General features: G+C 45.2%; 1 protein-coding gene across 2 annotated transcripts in view; it reads left to right on the top strand.

Annotated features, from left to right (window-relative positions):
- EIF2AK1 (eukaryotic translation initiation factor 2 alpha kinase 1) overlaps positions 1–21014 on the top strand; it is a 387622-nt gene that overhangs the window by 343705 nt on the left and 22903 nt on the right. For both annotated transcript variants that reach the window (XM_086940742.1, XM_086940743.1), the window contains 2 exons: positions 999–1119; positions 1375–1454. In XM_086940742.1, coding sequence (XP_086796868.1) covers positions 999–1119; positions 1375–1454 — 201 coding nt within the window. The remainder of the gene's footprint in view (positions 1–998; positions 1120–1374; positions 1455–21014) is intronic.

Here is a 21014-nt window from a genome sequence, read left to right as displayed (position 1 = left end):
CATCTCACTTGAACCCAGAGTGACTCCAAGCGCTTGCAGGCTTAACTCCTATTCTGAAGTGTCATGGCCATCAAAAGCTAACTTCAGCTGTGCATCCGTGAGTCCTGCTAAGTGGTGCCAATCCAGTCCTGGGCCCTTGAAAGTGAGCTTCTGCTGTGCAGAACCAGCACAATCGACACAGTGACGACTTTGCGCCAATCTGAATCAACACATTTCTCTTCAACGCTGACGCAGGAGCTGATAGACGACATCGCTTTGACAGACAGTGTGGCTCGACTAAGACTGACAACGTGACTCGATGGTGACACATTGCCTGCATCAGAAAGAGGTTTGTCGAAGTCTTCATCACCTGTGCGGATCTAAACCATTGCGTTTTCAACATAGACGATTGCTCCATCCAAGGTACTTTTTCAGCTGGACCTGCGTGACTCCTATTGCCGGCCTGCCCTCCATCGCGGCTTTAACTTTCGATTTTCCCTGGTCCAGTGCAACCTCAAGTAACCCCTGGGTGCTATTTGCTTCAAAGCACTACTTGTTGAAAAATTCATAACTCTGGTTCAACTTAATGAATTTTTGTCGTTTGGTCTTGTTTTACTCATAAAATTATCTATTTTTCTAAACCTGTGTAGAGTCTTTTTGTGGTGTTTTCTTTGTGTTACAGTGTGTGTTTGTTGCACAAATACTTTACACATTGCCTCGTTAGATAAGCCTGACTGCTTTGTGCCAAGCTACAAGATGGTGAGCACAGGTTATCTTTTAGTGTGTATCTAGCTTACCCTGACTAGTGTGGTGGTTCCTGCTTGGACAGGGTGCAAACCTCTCCCAACCAGAAACCCTGGTTCTAACACATGTTATGGTAACTTGTATTGCCATAAATCAAGGGGAACCCTTCATTTAAAAAATGTCAAACTAAAAATGTACTAGACGCATGAGTAACACATGTATTAAGCTTCCAAGTGGCATATGATTTTTACATATGTCTGTTTATCTATTTTCAGCCGCGAAACGTATTCTTACATGGACCAGATTTACATGTGCGAATAGGAGATTTTGGACTTGCCTGCAGAGATATCATACAGGATGAAACAGTGCCCCTGTCAAAAACAGACAAGATAAATGGTAATTTCATTAATTTTGAAAAAGTTAGTGGATCTTTTCTGAAACAGTTGTGCGTTTTTGGATTAAATATCAAACACACGCATTGATTATTGAGGCTACCTGATTTCTGCCATGGTGGATGTACATTTCTGCCAAATAATTCCTTTGAAAATATTGCCCTATTCTATTCTTCACAATATTAAAGTGTGACAGTCAGAGTTCCTAATGATAAATATCACTTTTCTTAAAAATTTAAAAACATATTTTGTTGTTTAGGTTCAACACATACCTCAGGAGTCGGTACTAGTCTGTACGCAGCACCAGAGCAGCTGCAGGGATCCCACTATGATTTCAAGGTAATGTATCGATTCAGGGAGTGTTTTAAATCATGGCAGCCTTGCATATGGGTAAGAAGATATAGAGTTAACTTACTATATGTTGTTGCAAGTTAATGGCAAAAACAAAGTCTTCTAAACATTTTCAAATAAAAAGAATGTTAACAAAATCAGTGCAGCACAGTGAGTGGCAGGCGCGCAACGGCCATTGGGCTGAAAGGGCGTCAGACTCCCCCATCAGGTGCTGTGGACCGGGCTGGGGCTGCTGGCCCATAACCCAGGGTATTGCACTGGCTTCCTCTGTATTTTTTTTTCTATTAGCAGCTTCACCTGCCGAGTCCTTTCAATGCTTAATCGCTGCAACTTCTGCATGACAACAGGGAGAAGATGGGAGTAAAGTTAGGCAATGGGTGTGAAGTTAAGGCAGATCTCCCCGTCCAGGAATGAACAACAGGGTATCCTGCAAAACACACTAAAACATGCATTGACATAGCCTATAGGTCTCACCTTTCTGGCTTTGTACGTTTTTAGCTAGACCTATTGGCTTTGCCAAAGTCTAAATGTGCCTTCAGAGCCAGTTCCAGCAGTGAGGGCGGGTAGGAGTCTGACCGAGCACATAAAAGCACAATCAAAACATAGAGCAAGATTTACATCTCTATTTGCAATGGTTTGAGAACTCTAAATGTAAATGCAGGGGGAGCAGCTGCGCAAGTGCCTTTCCATGTCCTGGAGACACCTCGCAGCAACACTACAAAGGAAGTATTAAAAACTGTCCTGCATCACACACAAGGCCCTTCACGCACCAATCGTCCAACTACCTAAACAACAAACTGGTAAAAGCAGGAAAATCCAGAACTCTGAGAAGCACCAACTCACTTCTTCTCATCCCCCGAAACTGAAAACGAAAACGACCCAATGCCGATCCTTCTCTGGTAACGTTCCCAGGATGTGGAACGCACTCCCTATTGACCTCAGATGCAACCCCTCCTTCTCTTGCTTCAAAAAGGACCTGAAACTCCTGCTCCTCAAACAATACTTTACCGACCAAGTCAACCAACCTAGGCATCAATAACCTAATGAACTCCCCTCTCACTTTGACCTTCAAGAATGGTGGTTATCTGACTGTTTCAACCACCTGCGATTTTCTCCCCTGCACTGTATACATAAGTATTATGTCTTTGCTTATATCTGTATGCATCCTCATGTACTGCGATGTAATGCAATTTTTTACTTTTCCTTTGTGTATGTAAAGTGCTCCGATACCCACGGGTCTAGCTAGTGCTATATAAAACTCTATACATAAAAAATAAAATAAATAAATAAAAACAAAACCCGTCGGAAGTGAGTGATTAAATCCAAATGCAACAACTAATATATGGCAAGTTTTTATCAACTCATTTTCTACCAGTACCACAGGTCCAATAAACAAACACATAATCTGAGCTGGAGACATAGAAACCAGATATAGGAGAAGTGGTAATGATACATGAATACACAGTATCTCAGGAATGTCTTTCTTAGCCCCGAACTCCACACGGCTTCCTGCAAAGTAGGACACCCTGCATTGATTCATGACCCTGTTAACCTAGAGAGGTAAAGCTTGTGAGTAGGCCAGCACTGCTATGGAACTGTCAGTCACAGGGACCTTGCTCTGAAAAGACGGCCTCCCGAGCCTGCACACATTAGAAATGCGGGGAGAAAATCGCCAGCCCCCCCCCCCCCCAGATAACAACATGATTCTTCGAGCGAGGAGTCAAGAGATGGTCAGAGCGGGCCATTCAAAAGAATCAATTGATGATGTTCCCTGGGAGGGAACCAAGCACTGAAAGGCGGGGCAGATGCACTATATTAACCAGCCGGAGAAAATGAATTAAAAAAAAGCAGCACAACTAACCAACCAAAAGCTGTGGGCGTGTCCAAAGTCCCCGATAGCCCATATTTCGAATACAGCATGCCTTGCACGGCAGCGCATGGGCTGCCCAGGCTCGACCTAAAAAGAAAGGGAATAAGCTACATCCGCAATGGGCATTGCCTCCTTTGCACAGACTGAAGGGTGGAGGTGGTGGGTAAATTTAAAGAGGAAAGATGATAAATGTATATCAGATTGCCCCCCTTTTTCATATTCTATATGGGCACTGAGCTGGTATTTGTGGAAAAATTGAGGTATGCCTTTTATTTTCCAATTTTGCCTCCGTTAGCTTTAATAATCATTTAAGATTTATGTATATTGCTTGGAAATAAGCACAATTTTCTTGACTATATGCAGCAGAAATATCAAACAGAGCATGAACATGATGAGACTTCCATTTTGAACAAGATGTAGTTGAGGCCTAGTTAGCATAAGATAAGAAAAACTGCACTTTAACAGGTTGTATTAATATTTTTACAAAGTCAATGGTATCGTATCAGTGTGCCAATGTGAATTTGAGTGTAGATTCGTTCATCACACTATTAGAAATACACATTCTTAATTAACACACAAAAGCTTCTTCATCTTCTAAAAGTATTTTGACCTACATTGGGTGTTTTACCCCTTATTATTTGTCTCTAATTGTTGCTGAAACTAGAATTAGAAGCAGAAATACCACATGATGTTTAATGTGTAGTAAAATGTAACATGTAATATTTGTTCTGCTGGAATTCCTTGAATGACATGCATAATCTTCCAGTAAAATTAGTTAGAGGTCCAATGTGCTTTAACTGTGCTATTTACCATATATTGGCCAATATGTGATTCCTGTGCCAATCATTTCTAGAATACCTATATCAAAGAGAATCTGTGGCGTTACCGCTAGAGCTGTCGACCTATGAACTGGCAAACTATGTTCAAGTGTGGGCATCGGCTCAACAACCTGTGATTCTGGAAAATCAGTTCATCTCCCCTTGCCTGAAAAAAAAAAAAAGAATGTGACCTATGTAATCTAATGTAATGGTGTTTATGTAAAGCGCTCCAATACCTTTGGGCCGAGTTTGCGCTATTTAAAACTGCAAAATAAATAATGTTGTCACCCACAAGCAATTTAGAGCCTGAGGCTCAATTTGGCTTCTCCTTCAGCATTTGTAGTGTCACTCCCCCCCCCCTAAATTAAGGTCTAGTTGCGCCCTGTAAGGCACAATTTCTTCTTATTGAAAAGTGTGAAAAATTAACACCAATTGCTGTGGAGGGGCTTCCATGGCAGAGATTACTATTTGTTTGGGAAACGGGTATACATTTTTTAGAGATATTTAAAAAGACTACAAAACAATAATTAGACCTTCAGTATAGTGTACTGTCTTGCTGTTTTTAGAAAATGTAATCTAGCAAAATGTAAATCTGATTCAAGGATATATGCTACTTCATGATTAGTTGATTCTTTCCTTATGCATTTCCCCAAGGTGTGTTGGAAATGGCCCTTTTTGTAGGGTTACCCCCAAACTTTTTGCTTCTTCCTCCTTTGTTTTTCTTGACCTGTGGTTGTTGGCAATAGGACTCTGGGCACTTTACCACTGCTGATCAGTGCTAAAGTGCATATGCTCTCTGTATAAATTGTAATTATGATTGGTTATCCATGATTGGCAGATTTGTTTCATCAGTAGGTCCCTAGTAAAGTGCACTGAGTGTGCCAGGACTGGTGATTCAAATGCTACTAGTGGGCCCGCAGCACTGATTGTGCCACCCACATGAGTAGCCTTAAAATGGTGTCTCAGTCCTGCCACCGTAGTGCCTGTGTGCAGTTGCTAACTGCCATGCTGACCTGGCAAGTGTCCCCACTGGCCAGGCCTAACCCTTCCCTTTTCTGCAAATTAGTCACCCCTATGGTAGGCCCCTAGGCAGGGTGCAGTGTATGTGAAATGTAGAGCATGTACTAGTGTAGGTGGCATGTTCTGATAGTGAATTACAGCCATTTTCGTTTTTCACTAATGAAAGGCTATCTAGCCCATAGGCTAGAATGGGGAATGCTGTGTATAATGTTTACCTGCATATCTTCCCATAGGAGCAAGATAGAAAATTGAAGTCTGGAATCCCTGAACTCATAATTTAATAACCCACCTTTTAGGAAGAATGTTTTTTAAACCCTGTGTTTGAAAACAGCACTTTTAAAAAGTGGCTGTTTTTTTATCTGGTCTTTCTGTGTGCCTTTGCCTGTTTGTTAATTGACTGTCTGGTTTGTGAGTGACAGGGGCTGGGGTGTCTCCAGGATTCTGGATGAGTCAGCACTGGGCTGAATAGCTCCATCTGCATCCTTAGTGGTGGAAGGGGATAGCACTTGGGCCTGAATACCGCTATGCCTGCCTTTCACAATGCTGGCTCCACCTCCTGCTGGGCGGCTGATGACCCTGCCCCTCTCTCTCAAAGGAAAGAAGGAGTCATGTAAACAGAATGCTCCACGACTGTCCAGAACTGGTTTGAACTAGGCAAAGGCCTCTCTGACTTCAGAGAACAAAGAAAATATTGGTATAAAAGGGGATACCCAGACCCCAGAACTTTAAATCATCCTGGATTCAAGAAGGAACCTCTGCCAAGGAGAAAAGCTGGAAGACTGAAGAGGAAGGACTGTCCTGCTGTGTGTTTGTGGGCTGACCTGCAGCTGCTATTCTGCCAAGGAGAGGGGAAGGACTTTGCTGTTGCTGTGTCCCCTTGCTTAAAGAGATCTCCAAGGGCCTGAGGAGAGCTGGCCTCCTGTTAAGAAGTCCCAGGAACAAAAGGACCACCCCCAGCTTCCCCGCTGAACTCTGCTGTGTGAGTTCTGACCTGCCTAGAGTGCTTCATCCATTTGTGGGGCCCCTGGAGGTTGTTTGCTGCTGTTTGGGCAGCTGGACAAAAAGAAAAAAAGAAAATCTACAATTTGCACGCATCGCTCGCTTGCGGAGCGCATTGTCGACCGTGCCAGAAGATTTCCGTTGCCGCGAAGATCGTCGCAGCACCTGTTGCCGCTGTTGCTTTGCTGACAAGGGAGGATGTCGTGCCAGATCCACCTATTCACTATTTGGAACAATTTGTTAAAATTTCCAATACAGTGGACCTTGATTGAATTGTACAAGATCAAGAAAAACTTACAGAGGAAGTCAAAGAAAACCTCACCAATTAATTAATAAATATATATAACTAAGATCCATATCCAGGAAGCTTGGACCTTTTTAACTAAAAGACGTCCCCCTTACCCCAAAGAGGAGAAAAGAACTTTAAGTGAGCTTTTGAAAGACACGAAAAATAGACACTCGAATCACCAAATTTCTGGCCAGGAAAGGAAATAACCCCTAGCTTGTCAAATTTGGGACCTGAAGAGTTTTTAACCATACAGAACTTTGGTTGTTCCATCTGGAGCCAATAGATGTACATGTAATGAACAAAGTCCTTAAGAAGGTGCAAGATTGTGTATGTCACCGAAACGCCGCATCGACAATTTGTTTGTTTTATTTTTAACTATAAAGTGACCAAAATAATTGTTTGTAATAAATTGTGTTTGTTTATGATTTTAATGGAAATGTTTTTTAATTGTGATTACTGATTTGGAAATAATGTACACCATGACCCAAATAGAATACTGATATTTTAACCATTTTTTCAATAAATCATTGAAATTTTAAACTCATGTGTGAGAATGTGCTCTTGTTGAAGAATTGTCCCAAAATAGTTTTGTACATTTGGTAACTCTTGCATTGACCATACTCATGTTGGGTGGGAAGGGCGCACTAAGATCTAATGACCCATGAGGATCATTATCCTTGATAAAGTGAGGAAAAGGGAAACCTGCTGTTTGTTACAAACAAAAAACACACAAATTGTATTAGTATTTCCTTGTATCAATAATTTTTGTAATTGCCAGCATTTTGAGAGGGTTTTTGTGAAATGGTACAAACTCAATAGGACTGTCTGGATGTCCTTAGACTTAGGTGTATTGTGAGATTAGTTAAAATCATTACAATAGCATAGTGGCTACCTCTAGAATGCGAGTAAAAATGTTATGCCCCTTAAAAAAAAACATACCATCATCATTCTGTTTGCAGTAACTGCAAACAAACATTGACACTTTGAAAGACTTGACCTTAGTATTTATGCACAATAAAATTGTCCGTAAGCTCGCCTTGGTCGATGTTTGTGCTTAGGCCCCACTATGAGGCTATAGTTTGAAGAACAGCTCTTTGGCAATGTGGGAAAGCTTGTCCTGAGGGTGCCTGGCTACGGCTTTGCATTAAATGCAAGTTTTAAAATGCTCTTGAGAAGGTAGAGTGTATAGAGCATGCAAGGCGTAGCTGCCTCACTGGGCTGGGCAAAGCTTTGTGCAATGTGACTAGAGTTAAAGGTACAATGACTTCTAGGTTAGCCAATAAATGCACTGCCTGGATGCTCCTTTAAATGCGACCTGGGGAGCCTCGTGCAGCTTTGTAAAATGCTACTTCTTAAAATGCTACAAATGCCCGGCTAAAGCCAACTTGCTAGATTAAGTTAGTGAGTAAATAGCCAAATATTTAAAATGCTTCTAGAAAAAGTGTGCACAAAGCATGCAAGGATTGGCAGCTGAATTCTCCATTGAGCTAGACTTTACCTCAGTGGCTTCTATGCAGGCCGGTGAGTGCACTGCCTGGGTGCATTTATTAAAGTTCTTCTAATTGAAATGCGTCCCAAAGTGCAGCCTAAAGTTTCCTTCTATGGATACCCTGCTGAAACTAGTCACTAGCCTAGATTGAATAAATTAATATCTCCACGCTACTAATATAAATCTGTAGAGCGGTATTCTGGCCATGCCATGATACCCTTTATCCACCATTAAACCCAAGGCCATCTATAATAAACTACAGCTAATGTTTGAAATTAGTCCTCTTGCATTGGCCACTAACTAGTACTCAGCCTAAGTGGGCATTTGAGAATACCTCATATAGAGCTGTTGCTCTCGAATGTGTGTCATTACCATAGCAGTAAGCTACTGATCTGCATGGGGCTGTGTTGTAAAGTGCTGCACAAGATGCAAATGGTGGGCAAGCCTCAAGGTAATCTATCATAAGTGCTAACTTCCCACCTCAGACCCTTTTCCGGTTTTGAGTAGCAAACCACAGTACCGGGTAACTGGACCGTGCTATGGGTGCCCACCCACCTCTTTCCCCCCAATTCATCAAGGGGCAAACCGCCCTAAGACCAGACTGCACTCCCTATGTCCGTGGGCTCAGCTGCCTCCTGAAGGGCCAAGAGTTCCACTTTTGGGATTTTAAGATACTAGGCTGATACCTGGGTTGATTTCCTCCTTTAAACAACATAATTGGATGTGTTTTAGACAGGGAATTTTTAACATGGTTGCCATTTAGCTGCCCTGCTTAATCATTGGTGTTAGAAATGTAAACTTCACAGATCCTTAATCGGGTTTCTTCTTTCTCATTGTGTGGTTGGTGCAATAACTGCGCTGTTGCTGAAGGAGGTCCAGCTGATCCAAGAAATCTCCAATTGGTTTACACCAGTTTGTGGGTGCAAAGGACGGCAACAGCTTTAAAGCAAGTTTTGGTGAAAGATCATTCTAGGCTTTTACTTTGGGTTTAATGTGGTTCCCAGTGGAGGTGAAAAAGAATGGGTTTATTTTAACTGGGTTTTACATAGGAGGATGCTGTTAGAGTGCAATTGCGAAGAGTTGCTTTTGGCTTGGTGTGGTTGATAGTTGCTGGATTGAGAAGGCAAGTTCTGTACCTGTTCTGTCAGTATTTTCTATGCAATTAACAGTGCATTTTGCTCTTTCCGGTGTCGTCCTTTGTGTGGTGATGCATGTATAAGAAATCCTAGTCTTGTGTTCTGCCTCTGTAGACTTGGCAATTCATAGCACTTCATGTTTAGTGGCTGTTGATGCAGGGCGAGACTCTTAATTCCTCTGTACTTTGAACTGAAGGGATGTGGCGCAGCGGCCAGGGCAACTGACTCCAGACCCTGGGGCTCACGGTTCGATCCCCAGCACCGGCGACAGGTCAGCCCAGCACCATGTGACTCTGAGCAATAGCTTGCTTAATCTTCCCGACGGCCCCCAGTGCCGGGATGCCTCTGGTTAGCTGTGCGCTTTACAAATACTGGATTTACATTTTTTTTTAACTGCAGGAGGACATTAATTGGCAGCTATATTTGGGGGGTAAGAGGGAAATAATGCTTACTGGTGTCTCTGGAATGGAAGATTATGCATCTGATATCTGACAATGATGGAAGCTTGTGTACTTGGCTGAAGATGTGCTATGCATTTGCTTCTCAGAATACCTGTTGTCATTTGCATTTGGTAGCCAGTGGTTAATACATGCTAGCGTCATTGTTAGAAATGGGGGTCTCTAGTTGGCAAGGGCTTGCACCTTCGTCCAAGTAGGGACCCTTCTTCCTAGTTCGGACAAGGGAGTTACACTCCTAATATAAGCCCTGCTCTCCCCCTTGGTAGCTTTGCATGAGCAGTCAGGCTTATTCTAGAGGTATTGTGTAAAGCATTTGCACATAACCAACAGTAATACGGTGTAAGCACTACAAAAGGACACCACACCAGTTTAGAAAAATATCCAATATTTTTATCTACTTAAGACCAGACCAAAAATGATTAAAATCCACAATACAGTACTTAGAAATCTTCAGTTATCAAAATAACGGCATTGTGAACAATCAAATCCAAACAGTTCTTGCTGACTGCGGCATCGCGGGCCAGCTACGGTGTCGGGAAGACTCGCAAAACAGTACCTTTGAAAATACAGGGTGTCTGCGATCTCTCGTTGAGCTTCTGAAAGCACAGAGTCCGCAGGCGTCGGTTCCGGAGGTCGGTGCAGGAGTCGTCAGCCCTTGAAGTCCCACGCGTTGCAGATCGAACTCCTTGTGGCTGAAGTCAGGAGCGCTGGCTCCGGTGGGCATCGGGTGCTGCGGTGTGAAGTGCAGCGGTGCGGCATGCAATGCCCTCAGGTCGCGGTGCGAGCCGCAGCTCAGTGGTGGCATCCAATGGTGTCCGTGAGACCAGGGTCGCGGTGCGAAGTGATGCGGTGCCCGTCGCGATACTGGCAGATCACATTGCAAGCAGCAGCGGCGTAGTTGCTGAAGCAATGTCGTCAGCTGACGAACTGGAATCGATGGTGCCGGCATAGGTAGGCCTAGGCTGCGGTGCGGGATGAGGGTGGTGCGTCGTATAACTTTACCAGCAGTGCCATCGATCCACGATGCAAGTAGCGGCGTCTATTTTGGCGTGGAGCAGCGTCGTCGGGGATACCAAGGCGGCATATTGAAGCGAGGTGGTATGGAGTGCGCTGCCCACAAGTCAGGGTGCGAGCAGTGGCTCGGTGGCTGCGTCAGATGGCATCGTCGGTGAGACTAGGATCGCGTTGCAGCATTAGGTAAAATAAAAAACAAGTCTGATTTGACGTTTTCTGAAGAATGCTTGCAAAAAGCTACTTAATGGCGAGTTAACTACTTTTGAAACATCTGATGTTGACAGTCATCAATTATTATTATGATTTTAACCTTTTTTAGACTTATGCCAGTGCCTTCAGGACCCAGAGTCAGCAGTGGCTTCGTAGACGGCGTCAGGTTGATTTTTCTTCTGTTGCAAGACAAAACACACAGTCCTCAGTGCTGAGGGCAGAAGAACTTGAAGTCTTTGCTGTTCCTGAGACTTTTGAACAGGGGGCAATCTCTACCTCAAGCCCTTGGAAATACTCAAAGAAAAGAAGTCCAGTCCTTTCACTGCCCAAGACAGAAGCAGCCACTACAGGGCAACACAGCAAAGCACACAGCCAAGTGGTAGTTCTTCATCACAGCATCTCCAGCTCTTCTTCTTGGCTGTTTTCTTGGTCCAAAAGAGTTCTAAAGTTCACAGTTTTGGGCCCCACTTTTTATAGCCCAATATCATTTGTCCTCTCAGGCAGAGAGAGTGTTTGTGCCCACCCAGAAACAGTTCTTCCCTCTCTGGTGTCGTTTCCTGGCAGGAGGTGGAGACAGCATTGTCAGAGGCAGACCAGGCCCATTCAGGTAAAAGGAAATCTCCTCCACCTACTCTAAATGCAGCCCAGGTCTATTCAGCCTTTTCCTGACCCACCTAGACTATCTGGAGCCACGGCTCCTTCCCAGCCCCTGTCATTCAAAACCAAGACAGTCAATCCACAACCCCAGCAGAGACCTACTGGATGATTGAGCAAGAAAATGCCTACTTTCTAAAAGTGGTATTTTCAAACACAGAATATAAAAATCACATTTACTAAAAGGTGCGTCTTTAGATTCTGAGTTCAGGCATACTAAACTTTCTTTTTCTACCTAGTTCCCAGGGCCAGTTATGTTTATAAGCTGTTATAAACAAACTCCCCATTCTGTCCTATGGGAGCAGGTAGCCTTGCAATAGTAAAAAACACAATTGGCAGTAATTCACTATCAGGACACGCCATAAACACCAGTGCATGTCTTACCTTTCACATACACTGTACCCTGCACATATAGGTACCTTGGGTATACCTTAGGGGTGACTGACATATAAAAAAAGGGAAAGTTTGGGCTTGACAAGTGGGTGCACTTGCCAGGTCGACATGGCAGTTACCAACTGCGCGCAGTCTCTGCGGTGGCAGGTCTGAGTTCCCCTTTTACCGGCTACTTCAGCGGGTGGCACAACCCGTGCTGCGAGCCCACTAGTAGCATTGGATTTACCAGCCCTGGTATTCTCAGTGCACTTTACTAGGGACTTACCAGTAAATCTAATATGCCAATCATGGAAGCACCAATCCATAACACAATTTACAACAGGAGCACTTGCACTTTAACACTGAACAGCAGTGATAAATTGCGCTGTGACACTAAACCAGCAAAACAGAGTCAAAACCAGAGGTCAGAAAGCAATAAGACTGGGGAAACACCCCAAAAGATGTCAAGTCTAATACATGTCCCCTCCAGCTGAAAGTAGGTAGAACTACCCAATCTCCTTGGAGTTCTCTTCATTAAGGCGGAAGAACCTGGACAGAGCATCTGCGTTGGCGTGTTCTGTGCCAGGGCGGTGTTCAACCGTAAAGTCCATTCAATGTAGGGAGATGGACCACCTCAACAGCTTTGGGTTCTCACCCCTCATTTGCATCAGCCATCTGTGGGGCCTCTGATCTGTCTGAACTCTTAAGTTAGTCCCAAACAGGTATGGTCTCAGGTTCTTAAGCGCCCAGACCACAGCAAAAGCTTCCCTTTCTACGGCACTCCACCTCTGTTCCTTGGGGAGTAGTCTTCTGCTAAGGAAGACTACAGGCTGGTCTAGGCCCTCTTCGTTCAGTTGTGAGAGCACCGCTCCCACACCATGCACTCAAGCGTTGGTCTGCACGACAAATTCCTTGGAGAAGTCGGGTGCCTTGAGCACGGGCGCCGTGCACATGGCTACCTTGAGGGCATCAAAAAACTTGTGGCAGGTATCAGTCCAGGTCACCATCTTGGGCTGCTTCATGGAAGTCAGCTCTGTCAAGGGGGCAACAATGGTGCCATAGCCCTTAACAAACCTCCTCTAGTACCCGGTGAGACCTAAGAAGGCTCTCACCTCCGCCTGGGTCTTGGGGGGCTCCAAAGCCAGAATGGTGTCAATCTTGGGCTGTAGGGGCGCCACCTGGCTGCTTCCTACCTGGTGTCCCAAGTACACCAAAAAACCCTTCCTGATTTGGCACTTACTAGCCTTGATCGTGAGGCCTGCCTTCTGCAGAGCCCTCAACGCTTCCTTGAGATGTTGCAAGTTTTCTTCCCAGCTTGAACTGAACACTGCAATGTCATCCAGATAGGTGGCACTGAAATTCTCCAGTCCAGCCAACACCTAGTTGACCAACCTCTGAAAGGTGGCTGGGGCATTATTCAACTCAAAGGGCATCACCCGGAACTGATAAAGTCCTTCTGGGGTTGAAAATGCTGAACTCTCCTTGGCCCCCATTGGTTAAGGCAATCTGCCAGTACCCAGATGTTAAATCAAACATGCTGAGGAACCTGGCAGCTCCCAGCCGATCAATGAGCTCATCAGCTCTGGGGATGGGGTGTGTGTCAGTCCTGGTGACAGTATTGAGCCCACGGTATTCCACACAGAACCGCAGTTCTGGAGTGTCACCGGGTGCAGCAGCCTTTGGGACCAAGACCACTGGGCTGGCCCAAGGACTGATAGAGGGCTTAATCACCTCTAACGTCAACATCTTAGAGACCTCCTCTTTGATGCTGGCCCTGACCCGGTCAGTCAACCTGAAAATCTTGTGTTTTACAGGAGGCTGTCACCAGTGTCCACATCATGGGTACACCAGTGAGTAACACCTGGGGTCAGAGAAAACATTGGGACGAACTGTCCCAACAACTGGCAACAGTCCCCCTGCTGCTCTGGGATCAGTGTAGGGGAGAGGATCCCACCTTCCACTGACCCATTGTGCTCCTTGGTGGACAGGAGGTCAGGGAGAGGTTCACTCTCCTCTTCCACCCCATCATCTGTCCCCAAGAGCATGCTCACTTTGAACCTCTCAAAGTAGGGCTTGAGGCGGTTTACGTGGAGGACCCTCAAAGGGTTACTTGGAGTCCGCAAATCCACCTGATAGGTGACATTACTTTTGTGCTCCACCACCTAAAACGGCCTAGTTCACTTGTCCTGCAAGGCACAAGGTTCCACTGGGGCCATGACCCACACTTTTTGCCCAAGTTGAAATACGACCAAAGTTGCATTCTGGTCATACCACTTATTCATTTCTTCCTTGCTTGCTTCTTGGTTCACCTGAGCGAGTTTCCTGAAGTGGGCACTTTGGTTTCTGAAGGCCAGCCTGTAACGAAACACATTCTGGGGAGTTTACTGCTTCCCAGCCTTCCTTCACTAAACTCCGAGGTCCTCTCACAGGGTGACCATACAGAAGCTTAAAGGGACTGAACCCAAGAGACTTCTGTGGCATCTCCCTGTATACAAAGAGAAGGCATGGCAAGAGGACGTCCCACTTACTCCTCATGGGTTCTGTTAGACCCTTATTCATGCCCTTCAAGGTCTGGTTGAATCTCTCCCGCAGATCGTTACCTTGGGGGTGGTAAGGAGTGGTGAACTTGTAGGTTACAGCATACTCCTTCCACAGGAATGTCATATACTTGAATCTGAAATTGGTTCCCCTGTCAGAAACCACCTCTCTGGGGAACCCCACATGGGAAAAGATCCCCAGTAACGCCCAACCCACCACTGGCGCCGTCGTTGTCCTGAAAGGAATTGCCTCCAGGTACCCGGTGGTATGGTCCACCAAGACCAGGATGTACCTGTTGCCCATGGTTGTTTTGGGATACAGTGGCCCCACAAGGTCCATCCCTACCCTTTCAAAGGGTGTTCCAACAACTGGAAAAGGTTGGAGGAGAGCTTTGACCTTCCTTCCCACTCTTACCACTTGCCTGGCAAGACCTGCAATGTCCATCCGACTGCCTTCGCATTTGGGGCCAAAAGAAGTGGGTGACAAGCCTGTCAAAGGTCTTGTCTCACCCCCAATGTCCTGCCAAAGGCACATCATGAGCCAGACCCAGTAGGAGGTCCTAAAGCGCTGGAGTACCACCAGCACACAGGCTGACCAGGCTCAGCGACCTTAAGCTCGCTATACTGGAGAGCTTTCTCCCAGTAGATCCAATGTGATCCTGACTCATCACCAGCTGCCTGGTCTGCAACCTGCCGCCGCATACCCTCCAGAGAAAGACACTCTTTCTGCTCCCTGAAAAAGCCTTCCCGGGTGGGACCCCTTTCTTGCTGCCAATGGGTCAGCTCAGAGATGTCCCCCAGTTCAGCTACCTCTTCCCCTGTAGACACCGGGACGTTCCCCTCAAGTTCCTCCTCCCGGTCCGTGGGAACTTCAGGGGCTTGTTTCCCACGCCCCCTGCCCTTTCTCTTCGCAGGGACCTGGGCCACTGTTTCAGGCTCCGGGTCCTTCTGATCACCCTTTCTGGCCGCCATTGACCGAGTGGACACACATGCCCACTCTGGCAACCCATTAACAAGAATTATTGTGAGCAATGATCATACACTAAATAGATTGTATGTCTTCTGTCCATCCGGACAGGATTTTATTTTGAGTTAGAAGAATAATTTTGATTGTAAAAAATGTCAAGCGGGCACAGCCGTGACCTTCAACATTTACAGGACAACAACAAAAAGGACAGAAATGGAAAAAGCACAAAATATGTCTGTACATTAGCTTTTCAATGGGACAGACGTCAAATTTTAGACCGCACCATTGCAATTATCCATGTTACATACACTTTTTGCATATGGGGTTTATGTGTCGACGTTTCGATGCCTTTCCTAGAATGTGGGCATCATCATCAGGACATTGGATGACATTATTGTTGTCTTAATTATTAAAACCATATCAATTGGCCTTTCCATCACATTTACATCATAAACATTATTTACAATGGGAGAAAAAAGGGGGGGAAAAATAAAGAAAAATAACATAAATAACAGGCATATAGTTTAAATCCTCATTGGTTCTGGTCAAATGCATTGGGTGAATGGTGGCATGCATAATAAAAAGTGGCCATTTGTTTGTGCGTGAATAGGCAAAGGCTTGAGTTTGAACAGCATTATTAATAGGGACTGTGAACCGGTGATCTAAGTGCAGCAGTGGCGCCGAGAGCGAATGGGCGTCGATCTGAAATTGTTTGCAAGTGATTTATGTGCAACAGGGACGCCGAGCATAAAAAAAGTTAATGTGAGGACGGCGAGTGAACGGGGATTGTAAGGAGTGATCGCCAAGTTTGGCTGTGGCTAAGCGTTTACCATGCTTTCAAAATGAGAGGCGAGTGAACGGGGATTGTAAGGAGTGATCGCCAAGTTTGGCTGTGGCTAAGCGTTTACCATGCTTTCAAAATGAGATGCAGGGAGAATGCCACCTACAGAATTAAGACGGCCGGTGAACCTGTGTTCTCGTGGTTAACCTGGCGTTGTACGCAGAATAATCTGTCGAGAAAATACCTAACGGTTAGAAAAGGGAGTCAGGTGGTGACTGCGAGCAGTGGCCCGTGGTGGTTTAACTGTTTACCTGCAGCTTCGCGGTACGTTTTAGAAATCGGGCGTTGGGGTAATCACAGCATTTTTTAGGGATACGCCGAAATGCACAATGGCTCTCTGTATTTGGACGAAAAGAGGGTGCCACAGAGATTACATACTATACGCTGAAGTCAGGCATCACTCGGGGTTAGTTTCGGACTTGTACTTACTTCGGGATAACTTGGAAGCAGCCACGGGTCTGGCGATCTGGTGCTCGACAAAAGTGCGCGTGAAAGTGATTTTTAAAGGAAGGGGAGGAGTGATAGTGAACAGCGTGGAAGGACTATCGCGGGTGAAGCGAGATGGCATTTTTTCAGCGGCCATTTTACAGTGGTGAATAGTGCTCAAGTGTCATGCATATAGGCATGTTTAAACAGTACATGAACACAGTTATTTCAAGGTGGAATCATTTCAGCAGGTATTTTAAAGGATCAGAGGAGGGACGTCCAATCTTCTAGTCGATTTAGCCCATTCCGAATGCTGTTAGTGCGTAGGATCCAGTGTAACTCTTCCTTGTTTAGCAGCTGAGACATGTCTGCTCCTCTTGGTGGTGGTTTGATGATTGTAATCACTGTCCAAAGAAAGTCCTTCTCAGTATGCCCTTTTGCAATAAAATGTTCCACCAGTGGGGCATTAGCTGTTTGACATTTTATCCTGCTTTTATGTTGTCCAATCCTTAGCTTTATTTTCTGACTTGTTTGTCCTATGTAAATGAGCTTACAGGGACACAGGATAGCATACACCAAGTTCGCAGAATTACAATTAGAAAAATAATTCCTGTCAAATTTTATGTTGCCAAATTCAAACGTTTTACCCTCTATGGTGGTATCACAGCATATACAACCCCCACATTTAACATGGCCCAGAAGCGGTGGTAGGCCCCAAGCATCAGTTATGGTTGTTTTTTGTGTTTTTGAAGGGAGGGCTGCTCTAACAAGATGGTCTTTAACATTTTTGGACCGTTTGAAAGCGAACATTGGTTTCTCTAGTGTCAGAAGGCCTGTATTGATAACTGGCCAGTGTTTGAGTATGCTTTTTCTGATGGCATTGGACGCCGGTGAGAATGTAGTCACACAAATAAGTTTATCTTGTGCATTTTTTTCTTTTGGTGGTATTGCCCAAGAGAGAACCTTCTAGAACCAAAAGAAAAAAATGCACAAGATAAACTTATTTGTGTGACTACATTCTCACCGGCGTCCAATGCCATCAGAAAAAGCATACTCAAACACTGGCCAGTTATCAATACAGGCCTTCTGACACTAGAGAAACCAATGTTCGCTTTCAAACGGTCCAAAAATGTTAAAGACCATCTTGTTAGAGCAGCCCTCCCTTCAAAAACACAAAAAACAACCATAACTGATGCTTGGGGCCTACCACCGCTTCTGGGCCATGTTAAATGTGGGGGTTGTATATGCTGTGATACCACCATAGAGGGTAAAACGTTTGAATTTGGCAACATAAAATTTGACAGGAATTATTTTTCTAATTGTAATTCTGCGAACTTGGTGTATGCTATCCTGTGTCCCTGTAAGCTCATTTACATAGGACAAACAAGTCAGAAAATAAAGCTAAGGATTGGACAACATAAAAGCAGGATAAAATGTCAAACAGCTAATGCCCCACTGGTGGAACATTTTATTGCAAAAGGGCATACTGAGAAGGACTTTCTTTGGACAGTGATTACAATCATCAAACCACCACCAAGAGGAGCAGACATGTCTCAGCTGCTAAACAAGGAAGAGTTACACTGGATCCTACGCACTAACAGCATTCGGAATGGGCTAAATCGACTAGAAGATTGGACGTCCCTCCTCTGATCCTTTAAAATACCTGCTGAAATGATTCCACCTTGAAATAACTGTGTTCATGTACTGTTTAAACATGCCTATATGCATGACACTTGAGCACTATTCACCACTGTAAAATGGCCGCTGAAAAAATGCCATCTCGCTTCACCCGCGATAGTCCTTCCACGCTGTTCACTATCACTCCTCCCCTTCCTTTAAAAATCACTTTCACGCGATCTTTTGTCGAGCACCAGATCGCCAGACCCGTGGCTGCTTCCAAGTTATCCCGAAGTAAGTACAAGTCCGAAACTAACCCCGAGTGATGCCTGACTTCAGCGTATAGTATGTAATCTCTGTGGCACCCTCTTTTCGTCCAAATACAGAGAGCCATTGTGCATTTCGGTGTATCCCTAAAAAATGCTGTGATTACCCCAACGCCAGATTTCTAAAACGTACCGCGAAGCTGCAGGTAAACAGTTAAACCACCACGGGCCACTGCTCGCAGTCACCACCTGACTCCCTTTTCTAACCGTTAGGTATTTTCTCGACAGATTATTCTGCGTACAATGCCAGGTTAACCACGAGAACACAGGTTCACCGGCCGTCTTAATTCTGTAGGTGGCATTCTCCCTGCATCTCATTTTGAAAGCATGGTAAACGCTTAGCCACAGCCAAACTTGGCGATCACTCCTTACAATCCCCGTTCACTCGCCTCTCATTTTGAAAGCATGGTAAACGCTTAGCCACAGCCAAACTTGGCGATCACTCCTTACAATCCCCGTTCACTCGCCGTCCTCACATTAACTTTTTTTATGCTCGGCGTCCCTGTTGCACATAAATCACTTGCAAACAATTTCAGATCGACGCCCATTCGCTCTCTGCGCCACTGCTGCACTTAGATCACCGGTTCACAGTCCCTATTAATAATGCTGTTCAAACTCAAGCCTTTGCCTATTCACGCACAAACAAATGGCCACTTTTTATTATGCATGCCACCATTCACCCAATGCATTTGACCAGAACCAATGAGGATTTAAACTATATGCCTGTTATTTATGTTATTTTTCTTTATTTTTCCCCCCCTTTTTTCTCCCATTGTAAATAATGTTTATGATGTAAATGTGATGGAAAGGCCAATTGATATGGTTTTAATAATTAAGACAACAATAATGTCATCCAATGTCCTGATGATGATGCCCACATTCTAGGAAAGGCATCGAAACGTCGACACATAAACCCCATATGCAAAAAGTGTATGTAACATGGATAATTGCAATGGTGCGGTCTAAAATTTGACGTCTGTCCCATTGAAAAGCTAATGTACAGACATATTTTGTGCTTTTTCCATTTCTGTCCTTTTTGTTGTTGTCCTGTAAATGTTGAAGGTCACGGCTGTGCCCGCTTGACATTTTTTACAATCAAAATTATTCTTCTAACTCAAAATAAAATCCTGTCCGGATGGACAGAAGACATACAATCTATTTAGTGTATGATCATTGCTCACAATAATTCTTGTTATAGGGACCACTGTTCTTTATAATACTTAATGCCCAAGGTCCCTATGTGATACCTTATGGGTGCCCTTGTTTGTTTGACACACTCTGGCAACCCAAGCATCTCTAAGTGAGACCTGAGCTCAACATCCTTCCATAAGGTCTCCTCCAGGTCGTTACAGAACAGACAATCTTCAGGCATGGTAGAGCTCACAACCACCCTCAAGGGACCTGAGACACCCCCTCTCCCCCATTCAAAGGGAACCTGCACCACCATACGCTGGCGCTCTGAGTTATCCACATCAACTACTTGGTGGAATGCCTCTGGGACTACCTGCTCTTCAGAGATCAGGTGACACCGAACTGAGGTCACACTGGCTCCAGTATCTCTGAGAGCCTCGTCCCTTTTCCCATTGATGGTCACCCAGGTGCTGTATTTCTTTGTGTTAGGGGGCACCTGGTTTCCTGGGACCATCTCACTGTCCCCTAGTGAAACGAGTGTCATTTCTGCGGGATCAGTTAATGCAAAGAGTGCTGCGCTGTTCCTGGAAAGGGAGGGAAGGAAGAGAACAATACAATATATGATGCGGAGGATGTTGTTAGGGTAAAGAGGAATTATCCCTGGACATCCATTTTGTTGGATTTAATGCCCTCACACACCCTTTCAGGTGTCATGCTTCATCATTTGGGCCTGCTCCTCGTTGGGTCGGCGGTGCAATACCCAACGGGTAACACCTCAAAGAGCCCCTCCTGTGGGCACCCCTCCCCACAAAGAGGCTACACTAGCCAACACCGTGGACTGTCCACCGGTGGGTGGCTGTGTCCTCTTGGAGACACTTGGGGTCCCCCTTCAAGTGACTCAACTGGTCACATGCAAAACACTTGCGGGCCAGACTCAGCAGGCTTTTCTGAAGAGACCACTGCATTCTTATCTCCTGGGGGATGGGAACCTTTACCCTGGGTGATAGGTTGGGGCACTTTAGAGAACTCCTGTTCTCTTCCAGGGGATCCTCATCAATAGTCATAAGCATTAGAATATTCCCGCCCATGTGCGGGAATATTCTAATGCTTATGACTTTGATGAGGATACCCCTGGAAGAGAACTAGGATTACAGGTAAGTAACTAATCCTGCTTTACCCTTGTCCCCCCCCCCCCACACTTTTCTACTGAGGACCCTGCCCACCTTTGGCTGAGTTTCCCCCAAACGCTTTCTTGTGGACCCTGGTACTCGCCCAGCGAGCCGCCTCCATAGCAATCTTCCTGGGGTCAGTTAGCTTACTATCAACCAAGTGCTGGCGGCCAGATCTGCAAAACATAGACTAGACGAGTGCGCC

The sequence above is a fragment of the Lissotriton vulgaris genome, chromosome 10 (genome assembly GCF_964263255.1).
Source record: "Lissotriton vulgaris chromosome 10, aLisVul1.2, whole genome shotgun sequence".
NCBI lineage: Eukaryota > Metazoa > Chordata > Amphibia > Caudata > Salamandridae > Lissotriton > Lissotriton vulgaris.
Note: the sequence above shows the minus strand (reverse complement) of the source record. Positions and strands in the feature narration are given on the sequence as shown.